Source organism: Lissotriton helveticus, chromosome 7 (genome assembly GCF_964261635.1).
Source record: "Lissotriton helveticus chromosome 7, aLisHel1.1, whole genome shotgun sequence".
In the NCBI taxonomy this organism is placed as follows: domain Eukaryota; kingdom Metazoa; phylum Chordata; class Amphibia; order Caudata; family Salamandridae; genus Lissotriton; species Lissotriton helveticus.
Genome location: NC_136068.1, coordinates 378543168 through 378565310, shown reverse-complemented (window position 1 = coordinate 378565310; position 22143 = coordinate 378543168). Strand labels below are relative to the sequence as shown.

Sequence of the window (22143 nt, the reverse complement as noted above, 5' to 3'; positions counted from 1 at the left end):
CTGGGTCACATCTGAGACTGCAAGTGCAGATTGAGGTTAAGTCTAATTCCTCCTGATTTGTACTAATAAAGGCCTCATTAAAAGGTTGGACTGCTCAGAAGATAGCTAGCCAGGCAATATAACATCTGAATAAAATGGTCGGTAGTTGCTCAGAATGCACAGAAATCCCCAAGCTGTCTACACCTTTATAAATAACCTCAGAAAAATAAGACTGGCCTGCTGCCATATGGTTCTTATAAAAAGAGCACTAATTGTATGCAGACCCAGCAAAGGGGCAGCATCATTATGTTGAAGTGGAAGTAAGTTATCAATCAACCTCATCCATGAGTAGTACAGGTTGAAAGATGAGGGCTCTAGAATCTAGTCTCTGAACCTTGAGAATGCTTTTAACTTTTGTATCCTTAGGGAGTTGATGTCCCTTTAATCTATAAGGTATTTAGAGGACCTTTTAAGAGTTGTTGTCAGTGTCAAATACATTACTGGTGTTGTGTTCGACATAGATGATGCCAGGGCTAACATTGAAGTTGATATCAAAGTTGAAGAAAGCAGTTCTATGACCAAAAGCCCACAAACCACATCAGAATTCCTCAAACTTGAGTAGGGACCCAAGTGAATTTGAGCTGAACCTACCGATCTGCTTGAGAGTTGGCCGGTACAGGAGATGCATTCATATGAATTCCAATTGAAGCTGATGTATCCAAAGAGTTATGCAAACAAATGCCCAACATGGCCTTCTGTATTGCTGCAATCCAGTGCTATGAAACTCCAGGCGGTGGGAAACTTCCTTGGGGTACAGGCTAAAGCACAAGGCTGGCTCAGATTAAGAGTTAAATGTTCCTTACATCAGATGTGTTTATTTTCCCTAACAAATGCGGAAGGCTAGCACGTGTATTAGCAGTGTTTCTTGTGCTGTCAATTAGTGGAAGAGGGCCTGGAAGGGAGATGGTAATCAGATTGCATATCCCCCAGGTTACATTTGCCAAAGGGTAGGAACCGAAAGTATATGGTGGACACAATGTCCCTTGTGAATCTGACAAAAGAGAAAAGAAGTGTGCGAAAAAAACTCTCAGAAGCCTGCCAAGATGGGTAAAAAGAGGGAATGATGTCATAGGCTACACTGGCACCTTACCTGGAATTTCAGAATTTGGAATTGCATGGATTCTCGGTATCACTTCCAGAACCTTCTTGCTCCATGTGTGGCATTGACAGTGCTGTCTGAAGCCAGTGACATACTATTGCTAGAAACAAATCTGGACCCAGTGTGGGGCCTGGGAGAAAGTTCATATAAGGAATCAGTGGCAGTGAATAACCATTAACATTTCGGTTTTCTTAAAATTCACAGAGTAAAGGAGTTCTCCCATAATAGGTACATTGATTGTGAGGGTCATGGCATGAAGCTTACACTTTGAGCAGCCTCTCACATGTTTACATTAATCACTCTATCTCTTGCTTAATATTTGCTGAGCAGGCCGAACTGACCTTGTTGTTGCAAAATTAAGCCCATCTATCAAAGCACATGTATACCATCACATTACTGTACATAACATGCATTTGCATTACGGAAAGAAAAAAAACAATTTCGTGAATTCTCTTGGGGTTTAATTCCTGTGCAGACCTTTGATCCACTTGCCCATTTGTAATACCATACTGTTTCCATTGGTCATGAAACTGTGAACCTTAACAGCTGAGACACACCCATGCACAAGTTACATCTTTTCTATAATATACATTTCGGAGGACAATTCTAAAAAGGTTGCTCCCACAAAATAAAGAGACTAAAGATTTAGCGCCCTCCATGATAGTTTTGTTTTTTGGGAACTCTTTTCGCAGCTTATCAAGTAGTAAGCCTGTTGACTTTGCGGAAATCGGAATCATTTCATCATGCGGGGAATACTTGGTGACTGTAGATAGGAATACTTATAAGAATGTAAATACTTCTTTCATCAACTTTAATTACGTTTACCATCAGAAAATAAGGAGCATAAGGTCGAGGTACCATGTGTAGTTGAACTATTAGTTCGAGTAAACAAGGATCTTTAACGGAAGACCATCATTACAAAATGCATAATTCTTAGGTTCACAACATATTAACTACTGTAAGAAAATCCACGCATTACACCCTTTTATATACCCTACAAAATAATAAAAATATATTATTTCCAAGTTTTATATTTCAAGAGTAAATATTAGTTCCTTTTCTCCATCCATAATCCGAGGCAACAGCTTCACATTTATGGACTGAACATTTCCAAATACAGAGAGGGCAGACAGTTAATTTCTCAGAGGCCTTCATCGTTGTATGTTGGCAAAGATGGTTTTAAGATACTTTGGGCGTCTGTCTCCACAAGGGGGCGCCAGGTCACATCACCAGTTAATAGGAGATCTTCTCCATTTATTGAATCTAGGTACTGCATCTAAGAAGGAAAACAATATATATCATTCTTCTGATTCAAAATTAGCTGTAATAAAATAGAGTACTTTTTTGTCGTTAGAAGTAATTTTAATAGGATTTATACACTTCTCAAAATCATAAAACTAAAGAAAACACCAATCTGGCATATCGTGGTTTTAATTTGTATCAAACAAAGGATCCCCTGGGCCAAATAAATCCTGAAAACAGAGACTGCAAGTTGAATGCTGCTTAAAACCCATGTGGCCCTAGGGACGTAACTATTTAGAGTCATGATTTACTGGTTTATGGTGAACTTTAGTTCAAAGTCCCTAACTCAGAGCTGCGCTTATGGCATTCGTCATGTTAAACAGATTCACGATTTAAGAAATAGAGTACATTTATAGACCAGGTCCCCAGAATTACTGTACATGCCTATGCACGCTTTAGCTCAATAAATAATGCATTAACCATATGAACATTACGGGTCATATTAATTGACCCAGGTCATCAAACAAGAATTGCACTGCAGGGAATTTACACAGGATTTTACTGCATGTCAAACAAACCCTGCAGCGTTGATACACAGTGTAAAAATGCCAGCAATTAACCTGGGATATGCTGCAAGGGCACTCGCTGGCTAAAGTAAAACAAATATGCTATATGCAATCACATTAACAACACTTGTGCGATTGACAAACAAAAAGCAACATTTTAACAAAACGAATTTAAGACAAACATATATCTCTAACTCTGCACGCACTCACCCCCCAAATTAATTGCAATAACTTTAATTGCAGATAGTCTACCCTCCAACACCGCTGGCATACACACACTCTCACAAGTGCACCCTCAGGAGGGTTGGATTTGGATTCAAAATCAGCCCGGGCATGCAAAAAAAAAAAGTGGCCCATATTAGCATATTGTTTTTTCGCAAAACACTGCTAAAATGTATTAAAAAGGGGGGAAGGTAAAAAAAAAATGCACGGATTTGTTTACATTGGTGAAACACACCTGAAAACAAGTGAGGCCTATTCTGCTCAGGCCCCCTGCCCCTGCTCAATATGCATATATTAATCAGCCGCCCAGCGATAGAAAGGGAGTGACACCTCTGCCCCTTGATAAAAGGGAGGTAATGGATGCCCATCTGCCTCCAGAAAGACCACTCAGGCACCCACTGGGCTGCTGGGGATATCCGAACAATGCAGAAACCACCCAAATTGCCCCCCCCCAGACGGCTCAAAAAAGCAGCCCACAGCTGGAACTGGACAACGGCCCCTCGGGCATTGCCCAAGTGCCCGCGTTACCAATCCAACCCTGCCCTCCAGCACACAAGGTTCGAAGACACACGGGAGGAGCATAGTTCACCCATCAGCCCTGCTCAGGAGGACCTGAGATCACATTCGTTCAAATGCAGCAGTGTTGATGGGCTCTCTGTTGGTGGGTAGAGGGTACGAAAGCTGGAGCCACGTCCTCCGGCGCCTGGTGTGCTGAAGGGTGTGTGAGCTCCTCTACGGAGTTCATGACATCCGGAAGGTGCTGGGTGCATAAACAGTTACTCTGGTCCCTCGCATCTGGAATTCTGGAGAGCCCGAGCTGTCCATGTGTGATCCAGCGCCTAGCATGTTGGAGGTGCAGGAGTTGCTTGTAACAAAATTGCACCGCTGTTGACACGTGACTTGCATGCAGGTGCATGTGCAAAGCAGGACTTCTGCTTTACTGTTTTCTTTTGTTTGCCTACCTTCTTCAGTTTACATCCAGAAGCAGTCGGGCAATACACGTAATATACATGACTGATGCCAGGGTAGTCACGTTTATGTGGAAGTCAAACAGGAGAAGGGATTGCACCAAGGGGGCGTCTTGGCACCCACGTTGTTCTCCCTTTTTATTAATGAGGCCTTAACACCCACTGATGCCCGACCCTTGCTGGCTCTAAGGTCCCAATTCTTTTGTTTGCCGATGGCACCATTATCATTTCCAAGACTCCTAGTGGATTACAGCGTGCGTTGGCCTTGCTTGAAGATTTCTGTGAACTCAGAGGGTTTAAGATCAACGTCGACAAAACAAAACTTATGTATTTTAATAAACACCCATCATACAGGGGGAAAATCACCATGGAGGGTGTGGCACTAGAGGAAGTAGATGCATTTACATATCTAGGTGTCACCATGGAGAAAAGGATGAAATGAAGATTCCATATTGAATAAATTGCATTAAAGCAACAGGGGTGCCCTAAGTAAAGAATTTAGCCTGTCCCTGACCAAACCCGTTAGTCCTGTATTGCAGATATGTAATGCCAAGGTAATTAGCTCAGTTTTACATGGCTCAGAACTATGAGGGTATGGAAATCTTGCACAGTTAACTGTTGCTGAAAACAAGTTTTTTGTGCGCGATCTCCAGTCTCCCCCAAAGCACTCCTTCACTCCCATTGCTTAATGGCATGGAAAGGCATTCACTGGCACATATAACGAGGCTTCGTCCCTTACCATACTGACGTCAAATTTAGGTCAAACCGAGCTATCCACCTTTGCAAGTGGACTCGGGGATGTCCTAGATGCTGATCGCCACCATAAAATAAGCTGGCTCAGATATATCAAGGGGGCACTGACTTCAATGGGTCTGAACTATCTGTGGGAGAATCAGTCTAACTTTCTGCCTGTGCCCAAAGATGTACTGAATAATAAATACTGGGACATGGAGGGTCAAAACAATAGCAGACTGAGTGATAGTATTACGTTGACTGGGAGGTTCTTGTTAGCTAAACCTTGCCCAATCTTGAACCATACTGGGATATCATCTCCAAGCCCCTTGACCGTAAACTCTATTTTCAATTCAGAGTCGGTACCCTACCCTTAAAAACCTTTACTGCAAATTGGTCAATACCGGGAGACAATAAGTGCCCATATTGTGCTGAAAACACAGAAACATACCCTTATGTTCTCTTTGTATGCTCTGCCAATGCTACCCCGCGAAAGATCTGGCTAGCGCCTATGTGTAAGAACCTGGGCACTAGGCAAAGCATCAAAGTTTTAAGAATTCTGCAGACTGACCCCTTGCTTCGTTATGCTGTTCCCCTAGCCAAATTTCCAAAGTGGGTTTAGTGCATCAGATAAAAAACTGCATCAATTGAGAATAATTTAGCACCTTTGCTACTAGGTTTCCCCTCCGTTGAAGTATTAATTTGACCTTCACAGGGTGATATCTGAATACCACTGTTTTAAACTTTTTACTATTTGCACTTTATAACGCTTTTAATAACTTTTAACCTTTTTATCTTCATCCATGTCTGGAGTTTTATTATACGTCTGATTTTATTGATTTGATACATTTTATAGGCTACCTTCCACCTTGTGTTTTGAGGTTAGTGCCACTCTGAGTTGTGCTATCTTATTACATTATAAATCATGTTGCTACTGTATACAGTGTATGTTTCGTGATTCCATGGTGGTATTATTGATGAGAATGTCGACTTTTATAAAAACAAATTATGATGAAATTATTTATTTTTGCTCTTATTACCTGTACATATTGATACATATTGATTGGTAAAATCAATCTAGTAGCTAAATTATGTATACTATGTTGTACTTGCTTTTATGACAATATTGTCGAAGTTAAAGCTCTTTGAAGAGAAGTGAAGTGAGTCTGATTTATAGAAACATCCAAATAGGTTTCTGAACGAAGAGACCAAACGTGCCAATGTAAGTTGTAGGTTGGACGGTGTGGAAGAATCTCAAGAAGAAAAAATACACTGCCAGTTTGTCACTTTCATACTCGCATCAATGATCGCTCTTCAAGAGCAAAGCAGGTCATGTCTATTTGCAGGCTGTCTGTTCAAAACATGGGATGTCCTACCAATGTTCCAATGTTTTGAGCTAGGTGACAAATCCTTGTCAGGAGGTACTCCTCTATGAACTAGAGATCTTCCTCAGCCCCAGGACTAAAGGCATGCAAGGTTGACCTCTACAGGCGTGCAAGGGCAAAACTTCATGCATATTTCCATCCAAGCAGAGGCATGCTCAGGCCCGTCACTACCCTAAATTAGGAATCTTTCCTCTTGGCCATCAGTCCCAAATCTGACGATTAGCTGCCCTAGAGTGCAGCCTGCATGATTTCCTTCTTAGGCAATGTTTGACCAGCAAGGTCATTCTAAACTCCTTTTGTCTGCCTATTCCTGCCATCTGCTAACATAACACTCATAGGGTACCGAATACCCATAATGGACGTGTCTTTTCTTCCATTTGACTTTTTCTTTCAGGTGGTTGATGTCTTTTGGGGTGGCACCAGAGGGATTGTTTCTGTTCTTTTGGGGAGGTTATTGTTTGCTGTTCCCCCTTGTTTTTCTTGCCATTGACCTACGCCCCAAGCAAGATAACGTCTTCCATACCACCTAGAACTGTCCCACATCTAAATGTGTGTGAACTGTTACAACAGCCTGAATCTCTCCTCTGATATTTGGAATGGTAGTGATGAAAAATTATAATAAAGTCTAATTTAAAATACAAAAATATGCACTCAATCGCTAAACACAAGAATTTAAAATTGGTTTTCTCTTGGGAACTGATCTGTGCCCAAGGATTGTGGTCAGTCTGCAACACAAAGGACACAGAATATAGGCCTTGTGTTTTGTCAGGGTTAACACAACCACCATAGATTCACCCTCTACCACTACATGATTACAGATTTTCAAAAAAGAGACTTGGACAAAAACACAAATGGTCGTCCTTTCTGATCTTACCAGGAGCCTGCTAGCTCGCTAGTGGCATTAGCCTGCACAGTAAACGTTTGATTGGTTAGTCAGTGCTTGTGCAGCACTAAGCATTTCCTTTCAAGAAACCCAAGATCTACTGACCCTTATGGGAGAAAGAAACAAGTGTAGAATTTGCGCTTAGAATACGTCAGTGGGATAATGTCCAAAACACGATAATCATCAAACTTCTTGGACTTTTCAGGATTCCAGAACAAAAATGACATGGCTGTAACATTTTACAGGGGACCCCTCTTAAATAATACTTCTATTCATAAAACCACTAAATATTAGTTCAGCCCCAACATTATTCCACGTTAAATATTGTAGTGGACACAATGTCCTGAAGTGTACAAAAAACAAACCAGAAAGTTTAACCCAATAACCAGGTCCTACCTGCTTCCGCACATATTCTACCATAAGCTCCAACTGTCTTGGATCCTCACACTGCTTGTTGAAAAAGTTTCGCCAAAGTGCTGCACCCAATACGCGGTCTTCTGAAAGTATCCCCTAAGCAAAGGCATAAAATATTCAAAGCTGTATTCAAAACCGAAAATGTGTATTTTTCATCTTCACTTGGAATAAGATCATTAATTTCAAAACATGATTTAATGGTGAAGTCACATTTTCATAACATTAGTGTAAAAGTAGTCAAGTTATTCAAAGAATCTTTATTTGGCCAACAAAGACCATAAAAGCACATAAAAAACAATAAATATTAAAACCACCATCAGTGCGTGACGGTTATGTAGAACAAACCAGCAATCCCAATGCAAATTCCAAATTATGAATATATAAAACCGTCTAAGACCTTTGGTAGGAACAATCGAACAGGTCATAAATTATAATGCACCAAGAATGCAAATTCTAAGTTATAAAAGAAGCACGTAAAGTGTAAGTAGTAACGTGCAGAGCCATTAAATGCAAACATCTATAAAACAACTGTTTTAAGCAAATCGTGGCTTAAAACTAGTTATGCCACTCATCACACTTCCAAAACTAAAATAAACATCATTGCCTGGAAAAATTAAAAATTCTGGCTCAGAAGACAATAGACTGTCTCTAAGCCCAGGAAGAACATAGTGGTGCTAACCACTGGCCGCTTAGAAAGGTTCAGCCTTCAGGGAGAGGTGCAGTACAACTTGAAGAATAAAAGTTATCCTTGACACCTCTTCTTCTGCCTTGCTGATCCCAAAGGGGGCTGGCAGGGTGTCCTCCCATTCATACTTCTAGATAAATAGATATTGTAAAAGTGGGTTTGAGAACCAAATTGTACCCTGTAAGCGGACATGCGCTCATCTAAATAGGGGTGTGGCTAGGAAGCTGAAAAAAAGCCCTACCAGGAGCAGTTGGTTTAGGTGGGCATAAGGAGAGAAAGTAGCCAGAGAATATTCTCCTATTGCAGGGTAGTGCACAGGACAAGACACGCACCTCATCAACACCTTCTTACAAAACTCCTGAACCTGGGAAGACTATTCCTGAAGAATAAGGCATTAATAACTCCTGCTGGAAGAAGAGACTTAAAGACTCCTGATTCGTCCTGGCACTCAGACAGGAACTGTCTTCCGAGCAGGGGCATAGCTTAATCAGTGAGATTTGAGGAGTGTTAATCTCAAAATTCCCAACTAAAAAAGCTGTGGGCAGAGTGTGGAGAGGTGACATGACCAAGGTTTGGTGTGAACTGTTCCCATGACAAACGCGGTGAGTACTGACTTAAATTATGTGGGCCTTTGTCTATAGTTGCACAGTGGGTGAAAAACTATGGGTTGAAATTCTAAAGTGTTTGCCAAAGGTTAGACTATTTGGAAGCATTTTTTCCATCACTTTTTGTGTTTGATTGCCAGTTGTATTCCTGGAAACCTGGGGCCGCTTCCCAAGTCTACTACTTCCAATTTTGCGAATTCGGAAAAGAAGTACATTTGCACACATTCCATGTGCACTTCTGTTAGTGCAGATTTACCAATTTTTGGTAAACCAGTCAAAATATAAATACATATATGTGCCTGATCAAAACAATAACTAGTTAAAGCCTTTGGTGGATCAAGAATGGGGTGAAATGAGGATGATGAGAAAAACCAACACAGGCACAGCAGACCCAAGAACCAACTACAAAGGCAAAAATGCATTTATTTGTGGGGTGTCACACAATAATCTCCCCTGAAGCCTCACCCCTGTTTCCAAGGGTAAAAAAAAATTGATACTTGTATAGCGCATTACTCACGTAGCGGGTCAAGTAGCGGTCCTGCTATTTGCCTGCCCAAAGGGACTCATTAAAACTGAAGGAATCCTGACTATAAGAGATCCCAACTGATCGTAGAGGACAGGACCGTTGAGAAGCATTGCCTAGAGAAAGATCTGATGCCTAGAAGCCGGCCCGGAGGACCTGGGACTTAAGAGTAAAAACATTGCCAGCTGTTGGAGAAAAGTGGGACTTGATCCTTTTTCCACCTCTGAAGTACCGGGAATAGGCTGGAGAAACTTGCCCAGGGAGGTCGCTCCCAAGCCAAGGCAGGCAAGGCACTGTGTCTGTCCTGCTGAGAGCTTTTTTTTTTTTAAACATATCTTATTGAATTTTCATGGTACATAATGGGCCGTGGCCCACTTTATACATTTTGAAGGCATATATTATCAGGAGTACCAGTAAATACATGAAACTGTAACGCCTGCTGAACTCGCAGGCAAAACAACATAAACATGGCACAGGTGTCCCAGACTCCATGAAGCTCAACAAGTCTGAATGTGGGTAAGTTCGGACAGTACCGTTACATTGCCTAGGCTGCTCAAAACTCAATCATATGTGGGAGGGCAGACTTGTGCGGGGTCTGTTAAAGGTATGGGGGTAGATCTATGCCCCGGTAAGTCGCCCAGCGGGACCATATCTTTCTATGCTTCTGGGGACAGCCCCGGGCCTGGAAGACCGCAATCTCCGCTCCCATGCATCCATCTAGGGCCTTCTTCCACCCACCTATTGCTGGAGGGGCGTTCCTTTGCACAAGTTGGCAATGTCTCGTTTGGCGAAAGTGAGGGCTAGGAAGAGCAAATGTTGCTTATACCTTTTCACATCCAATCCCATCAGTACTATGGAGTAGGAACAACCGCGGGTCAAATTGGAGATCCCACAATAGGACGTGGCCTAGGCCGGACCCAATCTTACGCTAGAATGGTTGTAGTGTGCTACGGCTCCAGACTGTGTGCATGAAGGTCCTCTCCTCCCTCTCTTATCTAAGGCACATGGAGGACTGGAAGGTACCCATTTTTCATAGGCGAGATCGTGTGACATATATGCGACGCTGTTTGATTTGGGGGTCTCTAGTTGACAGAGGTAGGTACCTTTGACCAAATAGGGACCCTTGCGTCTAGACAGGGTAAGAGGCTACACTCCTAAAATAACCCCTACTCACCCCTTTGGTAGCTTGGCACGAGCAGGCAGGCTTATCTCGGAAGCAGTGTGTAAAGTATTTGTGAACACATACAGGAATACGGTGACAACACTACATATGGACACCACTCAGGTTGTATTATAAAAATAAGTATTTTTATATAGACTTAACACAAGACCAAACGACAAAAATCCACAATACTGTACTCAAAAATAGACTTTAAAATGGTAGAAAATAGCTCAGTTCTCTCAAGTTGTAAATGCAACACTTTACTCTCAAAGTACCTTGGATGCGTAACGCAAAGAAAACAAAAGGGTCGCAGGGAAGGTGATGGGTCGGTTCCTTACTGCTGCGCAGGGGAGTTGATGCTCACTTCCTTACTGTGTGGGGAGGTAATGCGTTGGTTTATTACTGCTCTCCGGTACGATGCGACAAGATGGCAACTCGATGCAACACTTCTCTCCGGTGCGATGCGACAAAATGGCAGCTTTGTTATGGTGCGACAACGTTGAAGCGATGCGTGTACACTCGATCTTTGGAGCCGCAACAGGCCCTGCAAAGCTCTTCTCCTGTGATGCGATGGCGACCTATGTGGCGGCGGCACGCTTCTACGGTGATGCACTGCGCTTCAGCGCTGCAAGGATGACAGCAGTAGCGGCCGCTCGCTTCTTCGGCGAAGCGGCGACGACACACACGTTGTTGCATCGCGCTTCCAGCTCCTAGCAACCCACAGTCTCTCAGAAGGCCTAGCACTGCAGCAGACACTTCAATTCCCGGGAAGGGAATTCAGGGGGGAGCTGGGCTGTGAAGTCCTGTATCCCTGAGACTTCAGGCAGGATGCAAGATCGAGTTCAAGCCCTTGGAGATTCTTCTTCAAGTTGATGAAGCACACTCAGCCCTCTTCTCCTTTCTTTGGCAATGAAGCAACCACTGCAGGCCAACCCCCAAACACACAGCACAGGGGTAGTCCCCTCCTTCATCTTCCTCGTTATTCTCCTCAGCAAAGGTTTGTCTTGCTTCCCAGAAGTGATCTTAAGTTCTGGGGTCTGGGTCCCCCCTTTTATACACCAAAATCCTTTGTCTCTGAAGGCAGATAGTGTATGTGCCTAGTCTAAACCTTTTCTGTGCAGTACTGGAGCACTTTGTTTATAGAACTCCTCTTCCATTGACAGTATAGGCCAGGGACATCAGACACACCATAGGAGGTGAAGCTAGGATTTTATGACCTAACAACTACTGCCTAAACCACGACTTCCTCAATAACGATAGCTAAACAACGAACTGTATTTAACCACTTCATCTTAAACAACTACATCCTAAACAACGATATTAATTAGCTTATAATGCCCATTACCAATTAATGCTATTTTGTTCTTTTTATTAAATACGTTACGAACGGTGTTATTCTTAGTGCACAATAATGCAGAGTGAAGCACAATGAAACTTTTATTTTTTAAAGCGAGGATTGCGTAAATAACAATTTTTTACATTAGAAAGACATACTTGACAATACATAAAAAGAGTAGAAAGGTGCGTTAAAACACACTGCGCCATTTTATTTTTAGTCCATCATCTTTTTTAATACAGCTGACTGCAATGTAGACTAAAATGGCGGAATAACGAATAGGAAATGTTAAAGAAAAGCACTTTGTTAAAACATCATTAATAATCACATGTACACTCATAATAAAATATTATTTTTAAAAACAATTGCAAAACATGTTTTCAATTCAAATATAACTCTAGAACATTAAAGTACATTTAAAAAACGTACATCCACCATTGTAGAATCAATAAAGTTAAATATAGACTAGTTTTCCACACGGAGATGAGTGACGTTATGCTATGTTACTGGCCAATCAAAATGCAGGATAGGTGAATGGGACGTCCCTATCATTCTTCCTGGATATTGTTGTTCCAATCAAGGTGAATGTGTCCTGGAAATGAAGATGACATGCCTAACATTCTTCGTGGTTCCAGTCTTCGTTGTTACGGTCATTGTGGAGCCATACTTCGTGGTTCGTCGTGGTACGTTATTAAGACTTCGTGGTAACCGTAAGTCATTGCTCATACTTCGTTGTACAGGATGTTTCCCGGAGCTAGCATTGTGGAAGGCAGGCACACCCCTATTCAGGTCCCAGGTGCTCCCCTCCCACAACTCTACATGCAGATGGGTCTATTCGGCCCTGTGCTGACTCACCCTGTCTCCTGGAATCCCCCAGCCCCTGTCACTCACAAACCAAACAAGGAATACACAACCTAGCAGAGGCAGGCTGGGATAGTTAGGCAAGAAAATACCTACTTTATAAAAGTGGTATTTTCAAACACAGAATGCTAAAACCAACCTCACTAAAAGATGTATGTTATCATTCTGAGTTCAGGCATACTAAACTCGAATTTCTACCTAGTTCCCTGAGTCAGTTAGGATTTTAAGATATTATAATCAAACTGCCCATTCTGGCCTATGGGGAACAGGAAGCCTTGCAATAGTGAAAAAAGAAAATGGCTTTAATTCACTATCAGGACATGCCACACACATCAGGGCAGTCCTACCTTTTACCTACAATGCACCCTAGCCCTTGGGGACTGGAAAGTGGGTGCACTTGCCCAGTCAACATGGCAGTACCAGACTGCACACAGGCTCTGCAATGGCAGGCCTGAGACACACTTTCCAAGCTGCTCCGGTGGGTTGCACAATCAGTGCTGCAAGCCCAAATCCACCACCAGAATTTGATTTACAAGCCCTGGGCACACACCACAGTGCACTGTACTAGGGTCTGACAAGTAAACCAAACAAGCCAATCATGGAGTCACTAATCCATACATCAATTTACCATAGGGAGGTCTTGCAATGGGGCACTGAATAGCAGTGACACACTGCCCAAAAGCATCTAAAACCAGAAGGAACATAAGAGGCAACAGCACAAAATGGAAGGGAGACCCACGCCAATAGTGCCAGGTCCAACAGACGCAAATACTTGAATTGGATGAGGCAGTATCGTGTAGACACCGCCGCGCCCTGAGGGCTGGCTAGGGCTTCTGTCCAATCATCATCAGTCAAGTCAGGTAAGTCCTCAAGCCATGCTCCTTTAGTCTTGTGCAGTGTTGTACGGGTGTGGGTGGTCAGTGTCTGGTAGATCTGACGGATCTTGTATGCTTTCAAATCCCTCATCAGTAAGATGCCTTCAAGAGGATGAAAATAAGGCAAGGTATCAAGTGAGTGAATTAGGGGAGCGAATGCATGCCTCAGCTGGAGGTATTCATAAAATTGCGTCCTGTGTAACTGGAACTCAGTCCGCAGTTGTTGGAACGATTTTAGGGTAGTGCTCTGCACATCATCTCCCAAAGTAGAGACGCCCAACAGATCCCATTTACGGAATCCTGATAAAGCCGCAACAGGACGTAGATAAGTGCCGTGCCACAGCGGAGTCGCGCGTATCAGGCAGCCCTGCCACCCCATATGTCTGATCGTATACCGCCAGATCCGAACAACAGTTTTGCTGGCTGTGGGTAGGTAAGGTAGGTTCCGATTGCTGTATAGGAGTTGTAGAAGGGGGGTACCCTCCATTGCTATATGTTTGAGAGCGAAAGTGGGGTCTGTAGGCGAGTTATGCAACCATTCGTTAATGATTAATAAATGAGATGCTGCATAGTAGGCGTATACATCTGCTGCTGCAATGCTTCTGCAGTACGTTGACTGTGTGCATGTACTTAGCGCCACCCGAACCACCCCTCCGTTCCATAGAAATGTATTATGTATAGTTTTAACTTGCACGAACCATGTATGTGGTATGTCATATGGGAAGTTCTGTAGCCTGTATAGTATAGAGAGACCATTTTAAAGATCGCGGAGCGTCCATATGGCGAAAGTGAAAGATGAGACCATATTCCCGTCTCATCTCGTAGACTGGTCATGAGTGGATTAATGTTGTGTGCCTATGAGGTCTTCGGACAGGGTGAAATGTAGATGCCCATATATGTAAAACCCGCGGTCCCATGTGACAGCTGTGCCGCCCAAGCTCTGTGTCCCTGACTCCTGCATACTAGAAAGAGTACCGATTTTGAGAGATTAATATTGAGCCCAGAGGTCTCTACGAACACCCTGAAGATTTGTAAGATTCCGGGTCCCGAGAACCATGGGTCAGTCATAAAAAATAACATGTCATCTGTGTATTACGCGATGCGGTCGCATTGAGTCTGAGACCACTCGAAACCTCGGATCAGGGGGTCTCCTGGCAGCCAGGCCACCAAAGGCTCCACAGCCAGGGCGAACAGTAACAGAGACAGGGGGCAACGCTGTCTCGTGCCGCGGCCATTGCGGAAGGGGTCTGACCGGTGTCCCACGAGCCGGACCGAAATGGTTAGGTCTGTATAGAGTAGACGTACGTAGGCTAAGAAGCGCGGGCCAAAGTTAATAGCTTCAAGGAGTTGGAACAGGTACGTCCAACTGAGGGTGCCGAACGCCTTATCTATATCGGCCAATAAGATAGCAGCGGGGCGTCCCAGCTCCGGAGCCCTCGCCAGGGCATTATGGGCCCTCCGGATGTTGTGACGAGTGGAGCAGTGTGGCATAAACCCAGACTGATATATTGGCCAGTGCCGCATCTGCTGTAATGGGGGCATGAAGCTGATATCGCATGTGATCCATGATTGTACGAGGGGGGATGGGTGATCAGGGCCTCCGATAGCTGTTTCAGTTGAATGTAGAGTGAAGAGAATTATTGTACGAAGTCCCTGGCTACCGCCTCGGGAGACAAGTACAGTGTTCCGTCCACCCCCTGGAGTGTTGGGACGTTCGCGGAGGACCTGCTGAGAGCTTTTTGCCATGCTGAAAATGGGTCTATCCAACAGCAATGGTAAAGGTAGCTGGCATCGTGGAGCCCTGCCTGACAACATTTTCCAGCATTGCCCGCTAGTGGATTCTGAAAACCAAAACAGTGACTAAGTCTTAAGGTGAAACCTTGAACTGGGGCAAGATGGCAAATCTATCCAACCACTAAAGTGACCTTGGCAGTTATGAAATTCAGCTTGTCCCGTTCTGAGCGTCTGGCACCAAAACCAACAACCTCAGCAGGAAATAGACAACATATTCAACTTCAAGGAACTAAACTCAGCATATTAGTGGAGCTCTGAAACTGACATTTGCGAGAACCTTAACTGATAGAAAAAGGGGACTGCATTTTTATTAAAAGATGTTGCAAGCATGTAAGCCAACATGTGCATACGTAGATACCTTTTCAGACTTAAGTACAAAACTGCTACACCTAAAACTGTGGGAAGGTGGGCTTAGTCAAAGGGCAGCTTTAGCCAACATAGGTTTCTTCAGTTTTAAAAAAAAAACATTTTATTAAGTCTTATCATATACCATTAACATACAGTGATTGCATTACAACTCTGAAGTGTGACCATCTTGGATTTTGTTTGTGTCTGGTTGGGTTATTTATTGTGTTTCCAGGATTGGAATGTGTTGGGGCTGCTTTTGCGGTCTCTAGTTCTCGGGTTAATTGTTGGGTTCGTTTTCTGTAGGCACGAGATGTGGGTACAATTTCCCAACTGGGGATTAATCTGGGGGTGGTTGGTTGGGATAGGGATGTAGGATGGGTGTATGTGTGTCTTGCTTTTGTGGACCTACTGAGCGAGGCATGGGTTTGTTGTTGCTGGGTTGAGAAGCTGTATCTGTTCGTGTGGGAGATGCTATGGGGGAAGGGCAGGTGGGGGCATTCTTGTAAGATAATGGCAGAGGGGGTTGGGTCCAAAGGTCCCGTCCTTGTAGGTGAGTTCCTGGGTGTTTGGGTAGATGTCTTTTTGTGTTTGAAATTTTGAGGGAGTGTTGCCCACTCCATGGGGATGTGGCGGCGTAGGGTCCCACGTGACTCCTCAAATCTAATCACGTCTTCTTCTGCCGCGCCCCATTTAATAACAGCACCTCTCCAGGCCTCTAGTTGAGGTCCTGTGGGTGCGTGCCAGTGCACTGCGATGCATCACTTAGCTAGGAGGAGGGTCAGCGATACAAACCTTTTTTCCACCTTCCTAGCCTTCCTACACCTGGAGATTCCCAATGCGCTGGCCTCCCATGTGGTGAGGCTCATGAGACCTGTGATATCTTGTATTACGTTGTGTGTTTCCGCCCAATACAGTTGCAGAACATGTTTGCAATGTGGCACTGGGAAGGTGGCGGCGTGGGCATCAGAATATTGTCATAGGATAAAAACGTTGGAGCTTCGCTGGTGTCAAATATGCTAGGTGCATTATGTTGAATTGAATGTTTTTAAAGTGCTGGTTACGTGACACTTTCTTGGGGTGTTCTAATGGGATCAGCCATTCTTTGTCGTTCAGTACGCGCCCAAATTCCTCTTCTCATTTCAGCCTGAGTTGGGTAAGTGGTGTGGCCATGAGCTCCTGAATACCCTATAAATCCATGAGATGAGGTTGCGCCCTGTACCCATGTTCGATTTCGTGTGGAGTGTTGGGTGTGTCGTGGGTTCACCCTGGACAGATTCCAGGTCTGTTTACAGTCTGGGACGATTTATCTATGTAGGAGAAATTGTCCAGCTGGGAGCCCGTCGCCCTCTGCCAGGCCCTCAAATGAAATAAGGTGTCCCTCTGCAAATAAGGACTCCACTTCTATAAGTGAGTGCTCCATCGAGACTAGTAGTCTCAGGCTGTGTAGTGGCTGTGGGGCAAGCCCAACAGCGGCAGCAGTGGGATGTATAGCAGCGTGTCGCGGGAGAGGTGATGAATTTGTTGTACTATGTGTAGATAAACTATTCAGGAAATTAATAAAAAGTGGACCTGGAGAATTACAGAGCTGATATAGGACTAGGAGGTAAAAGAAAGAGGAGAAATTGTTTTAAAAAATATATATATATTTTTATTATTTTTATAATTTAGATTTTAAATAGAGAAATGCATATTTTCATAAATATTATAAGAGAAAATAAATCACATGCAATATTAGTCAGAGTAAGGGTACATCTGTAATTTCATGTACGGCCTATGCATGATATACAGAAGATTTGAGAACTAATCATACATAATTATCCATTCATACATTGCCTAATTAAATGATTAAGCATATATCAATCATGATGTTGTTGATATAAAACATGGATATGTGTACCAAAGATGACTTGTTAACAGAAAAAAACACAATTTATTAATCACAAATGGAGTAAAAAGACATGGTCATGGCTACCATTGTTCATGCAGGACCAAGCTACTGTCACTTGGATGGGATGGGTCGGGTCCGGTCAGGTGCCCGGTAGGAGTAAGCGGTGTATCGCTGCGATCGTCAGGGGTCCTGAGTCCGTTGTCCAGCATGATGTAGGACGCCCCATCCTCCTTGGTCTGTTGGTAGCTGTAACATTGTTAGGGCTTCCTTCGATGTCATGTCCCCCATATCAGGGATACTAGTAGGGAATTGAGTTCCCCAAAGAAAGAATGTGGGGAGATTACCGGCAGATTTGCAAAGTGGTAAAGGAGGCGGGCACCACCACCATTTTTGCTAGTGCCACTCTTACTATTGGGGCTAGGGGTAGGGTCCGCCACAGGTTGATTTGGGTACAGATGCCACTCAGTGTTCGACGGTGGTTCCCTTGAACAGGTCCTTCGGGGAATTATATAGTCTGATTCCTAGGTACATTGGGGCTTCATCGCTCCAGGCCAGGCTGGCCGACCCGGTGTGGATGGCCGCCTTCCTCGAGACGAACGGATCCCTCGACCCCTCACAGTCCGGCTTCAGAGCCAACCACAGCACCGAGACCGCCCTCATCGCCGCCACCGATGACATCCGAGCCCTGATGGACAATGGAGAAACAGCGGCCCTCATCCTCCTAGACCTCTCCGCGGCATTCGACACGGTCTGCCACCGCACCCTAGTACGGCGCCTCAGCAACATCGGCATCCAGGACAAGGCGCTGGAATGGATCATCTCCTTCCTCGACGGAAGAACACAGAGAGTCCGCCTACCACCGTACAAGTCAGAGGCCTCCGAAGTCATCTGCGGCGTCCCCCAAGGATCATCCCTGAGCCCCACCCTCTTCAACGTCTACATGAGCCCCCTCGCGGCCATCGTACGCAAACACAACCTCAGCATAATCTCCTACGCCGACGACACCCAGCTGATCCTCTCCCTGACCAACGACCCCGCCGCCGCCAGAGCCAACCTGCACTAAGGGATGAAAGAGGTAGCCGAGTGGATGACGACCAGCCGCCTGAAACTGAACTCGGACAAGACGGAGGTCCTCATCCTGGGCTCCTCACCCTCTGCCTGGGACGACTCCTGGTGGCCCCCCGCCCTGGGCACCGCACCCAAACCGACTGACCATGCACGAAACCTGGGCGTCATCCTGGACTCCTCCCTCTCCATGACCAGGCAAGTCAACAACGTCTCCTCGGCGTGCTTCAACATCCTACGCATGCTACGGAAGATCTTCTGGTGGATCCCCACCGAGACCAGGAAGACCGTCACCCAGGCCCTCGTCACCAGCCGACTGGACTACGGCAACGCCCTCTACGCCGGTACCACCGCCAAGCTCCAGAAGAGACTCCAGCGGATCCAGAACGCCTCAGCCAGACTCATCCTCGACATCCCACGAACCAGTCACATCTCCGGACATCTGAAAGACCTTCACTGGCTCCCCGTCAACAAAAGAATCACCTTCCGCCTCCTCACCCACGCACACAAAGCCCTACACGACCAAGGCCCGAGCTACCTCAACAGCCGAGTCAACTTCTACGCTCCCAAACGCCACCTCCGATCAGCCAACCACGCCCTCGCCGCCGTCCCCCGCATCCGAAGAGCGACTACAGGAGGAAGGTCCTTCTCCTACCTGGCCGCCAAGACCTGGAACTCCCTCCCGACCGACCTGCGCCTGACCCAAGACCACCTCTCCTTCAGGAAGAAGCTGAAGACCTGGCTGTTCGAGCAGTAGCGGCACCGCCCCCCCCCCCCCCCAGCGCCTTGAGACCCTACGGGTATGTAGCGCGCTTTATAAGTGTCAATGATTGATTGATTGATTGGATCACTCGTAGGGGAGTGTCCAGATGGAGGGTATATATTGTGGATTTTGCCCAGTTGACTTTTAGTCCAGCTGCTTGACATAATTATCTAGCGTTGCCCATAGGGTTACCAGATTCATTGTGATATCCCAAATGTATATCAGTAGATTATTTGCATATAGGGACACACTGTGAGTGGTGTCCGCTAACAGGATACCCCAAAGTTTGCCCTTCTCACGGAGTCGGATTGCAAGTGGCTCTATCGCGAGGGCATAGAGGAGGGGGGAGAGCAAACACCCCTGGTTTGCTCCATGGGCCACCAAAAAGGTGGCTGAAATGTGACGGCCAATACAGACGCGAGACATGAGTTTGTGTATAGCAGTCTGGTGTATGCCATGAGTGTGGGGCCGACCCCCACCCGCTGGAGAACCGCGAATGAATATGGGCAAGTCAGGGTACTGAAAGCTTTTTCCTGGTCTAAGTTCAGACATGCAGCGTTAGTGAATTGGTTCTGTACTCGGTCTTGGACGTGAAAGAGTCTACGAATATTTTGGGAGAAACTTCTCCCGGGAACGAACCGCATTGATCGGGGTGTATTAGATTGGGAAGAATCCTAGTGTAGCGGTTCGCTATGATCTTGCCAAGAATTTTGCAGTCAGATGATAGTAGTGCGATTGGTCGGTATGAGAATCATAGTAGGGGGTCCCGATACGGTTTAGGGGAGGTTACTATTATGGATTCATGCATGGATCTGGGGAATTCCCTGGCCTTTAGTGCTGCTTTGAATGCTGTTTTGTCTTCAGAAGGGGTTGTGTGGTGAATGTACTCAAATATTCCAGCGGCAGGCTGTCATGGCATGGGGCTTTATTTCAGGCCATATTATGAACTGCATTCTTAATATCTGTTGATGTGATCTGCTCGTCAAAGGAGGTCCTGTCAGAGGCAGCCAGTTGGGACATAGTGAGGGGGTTTAGGACTTTATGGATGTATTCTGCAATGTCTGATGTCGGTGCTTTGTATATTTCGCGTAATATTCGTAAAAGGCCTGTAGGATCTCTGTTTGAATGTAAGTGGTGGTACCTGCTGAATTCATTATTCTAGTGATTGGTTGTGTGTCCGGGTCTTGACGGATCAACCAGGCCAGCAATGTTCCGGCTCAATCCCCCTCTCTATGTGTTCTGGTGGTGTAAGATTTGAAATTATATCTACGTAGGTCCGTGCATGCTTCAGCATATTTGGTCTTAGCCTCTGCCAGCTGTGTTAGGGATACCGCGCCGGTGTCTATGACCTTCAACAGGGTCCCTAGTTGCCACTCCGTTGTCTGTATGGCCTGTCCCAATGTTTTTTGCACTCCTTTAATTTGTCTGATACAGGCTCCTCGTATGACAACCATGAAGGTGTCCCACTCTAGTATCCGGGATGAAGTTGTGTGTGCGTTTTCGGCGAAGTAGTTTTGGATACTATCCTTCTGCTCGTGCCTGAACACTGGCAGTCACAGGGTAATCGCCACGTGGGGATTGGTGATAGGGGTGGGTGCCATCTAAGGGTTACGTCATGTGCGTCATGGTCCGAGAGTACTTGAACTAAATAATCCGTATTTTGAATCATGAGGATAAGTGTTAGTGTGCATAAAAATCGGTCTAGTCACACTCGTAAATTGTGAGGGATGAAGTGGAAGGAGTAGAGTTTGGTTGTTGGGTGTGTATGTCTCCAGGCATCCAATAGTGACCACTAGTTTGTCCACGTATGAAAATGGGATGTTTGTGCGTGAGCTGGGAAAGTCAGAATGTGAGTGGGATCTGTCAAGGGAAAGGTCCAGAGTGCAATTGTAATCTCCTCCTAGAATCCATTGTGAGGTTGTGAATTGGGCAAGGACCTTCGATAAGGTCTCCCAGAATTTTGCTTGCTCCGTGTTGGGGGCTTATATACTGCCTATAAGCACTGGTTGGCCGTCAAGAAGATCTTCTAGTAGCACATATCGTCCCTCTATGTCTACCCTTCTACAGGTCTCCTGGAAGGGGAGTCCCATCCCTGAGCCATATCAGTGTCCCCCGCGCGAACGCCGAGTATGTAGTGGTGCAGAAGGTGCCATGCCAGAGTCTCTGGAGTTTGTCAAGTACCCCCCTGGTGAGGTGTGTTTCTTGCAATAGCTCGGTCTGCGCCTGTTGAAGCTTAATATACGCATAAATGGCATAGCGTTTCCGTGCAGGGTGTATCCCTTGAGCATTTAGAGTGAGGAGCTTAATATATGTTAAACAAAGGTTTCTTCATGATCATGTGTCATGATGTTAGACACAAAGGACTGAAAAAAGGTAGAAATGAAATGTACTGATGAGGAGCTTAATATATGTTAAACAAAGGTTTCTTCATGATCATGTGTCATGATGTTAGACACAAAGGACTGAAAAAAGGTAGAAATGAAATGTACTGATGACAAAGTCAGGAAAAGCGGAACAATGTGACATGCCAGAATACTGTGTCAATCCTGTTCTGGAGTGTTAAATTAGTGGTCCAAATGTATATTTTTCACCTTATGGTTTCTGAGAGTTGATGTCACGGAAATAATCAATATTAAACAATAAAATAAAACCTTTCATAGCATATTTTGTACAGCATGATGGCATTGT

At 45.0% G+C, this 22143-nt stretch overlaps 1 protein-coding gene across 1 annotated transcript in view; it reads right to left on the bottom strand.

The window, feature by feature from the left end:
• Positions 1 to 1582: 1582 nt before the first annotated feature.
• UQCC1 (ubiquinol-cytochrome c reductase complex assembly factor 1) overlaps positions 1583 to 22143 on the bottom strand; it is a 486967-nt gene continuing 466406 nt past the window's right edge. Inside the window, exons 9-10 of the mRNA XM_078652195.1 lie at positions 7533 to 7646; positions 1583 to 2414 (exon numbers count right to left, since the gene is read on the bottom strand). Of these exons, the coding sequence (XP_078508321.1) occupies positions 2280 to 2414; positions 7533 to 7646 (249 nt within the window). The 3' untranslated portion in view covers positions 1583 to 2279. The remainder of the gene's footprint in view (positions 2415 to 7532; positions 7647 to 22143) is intronic.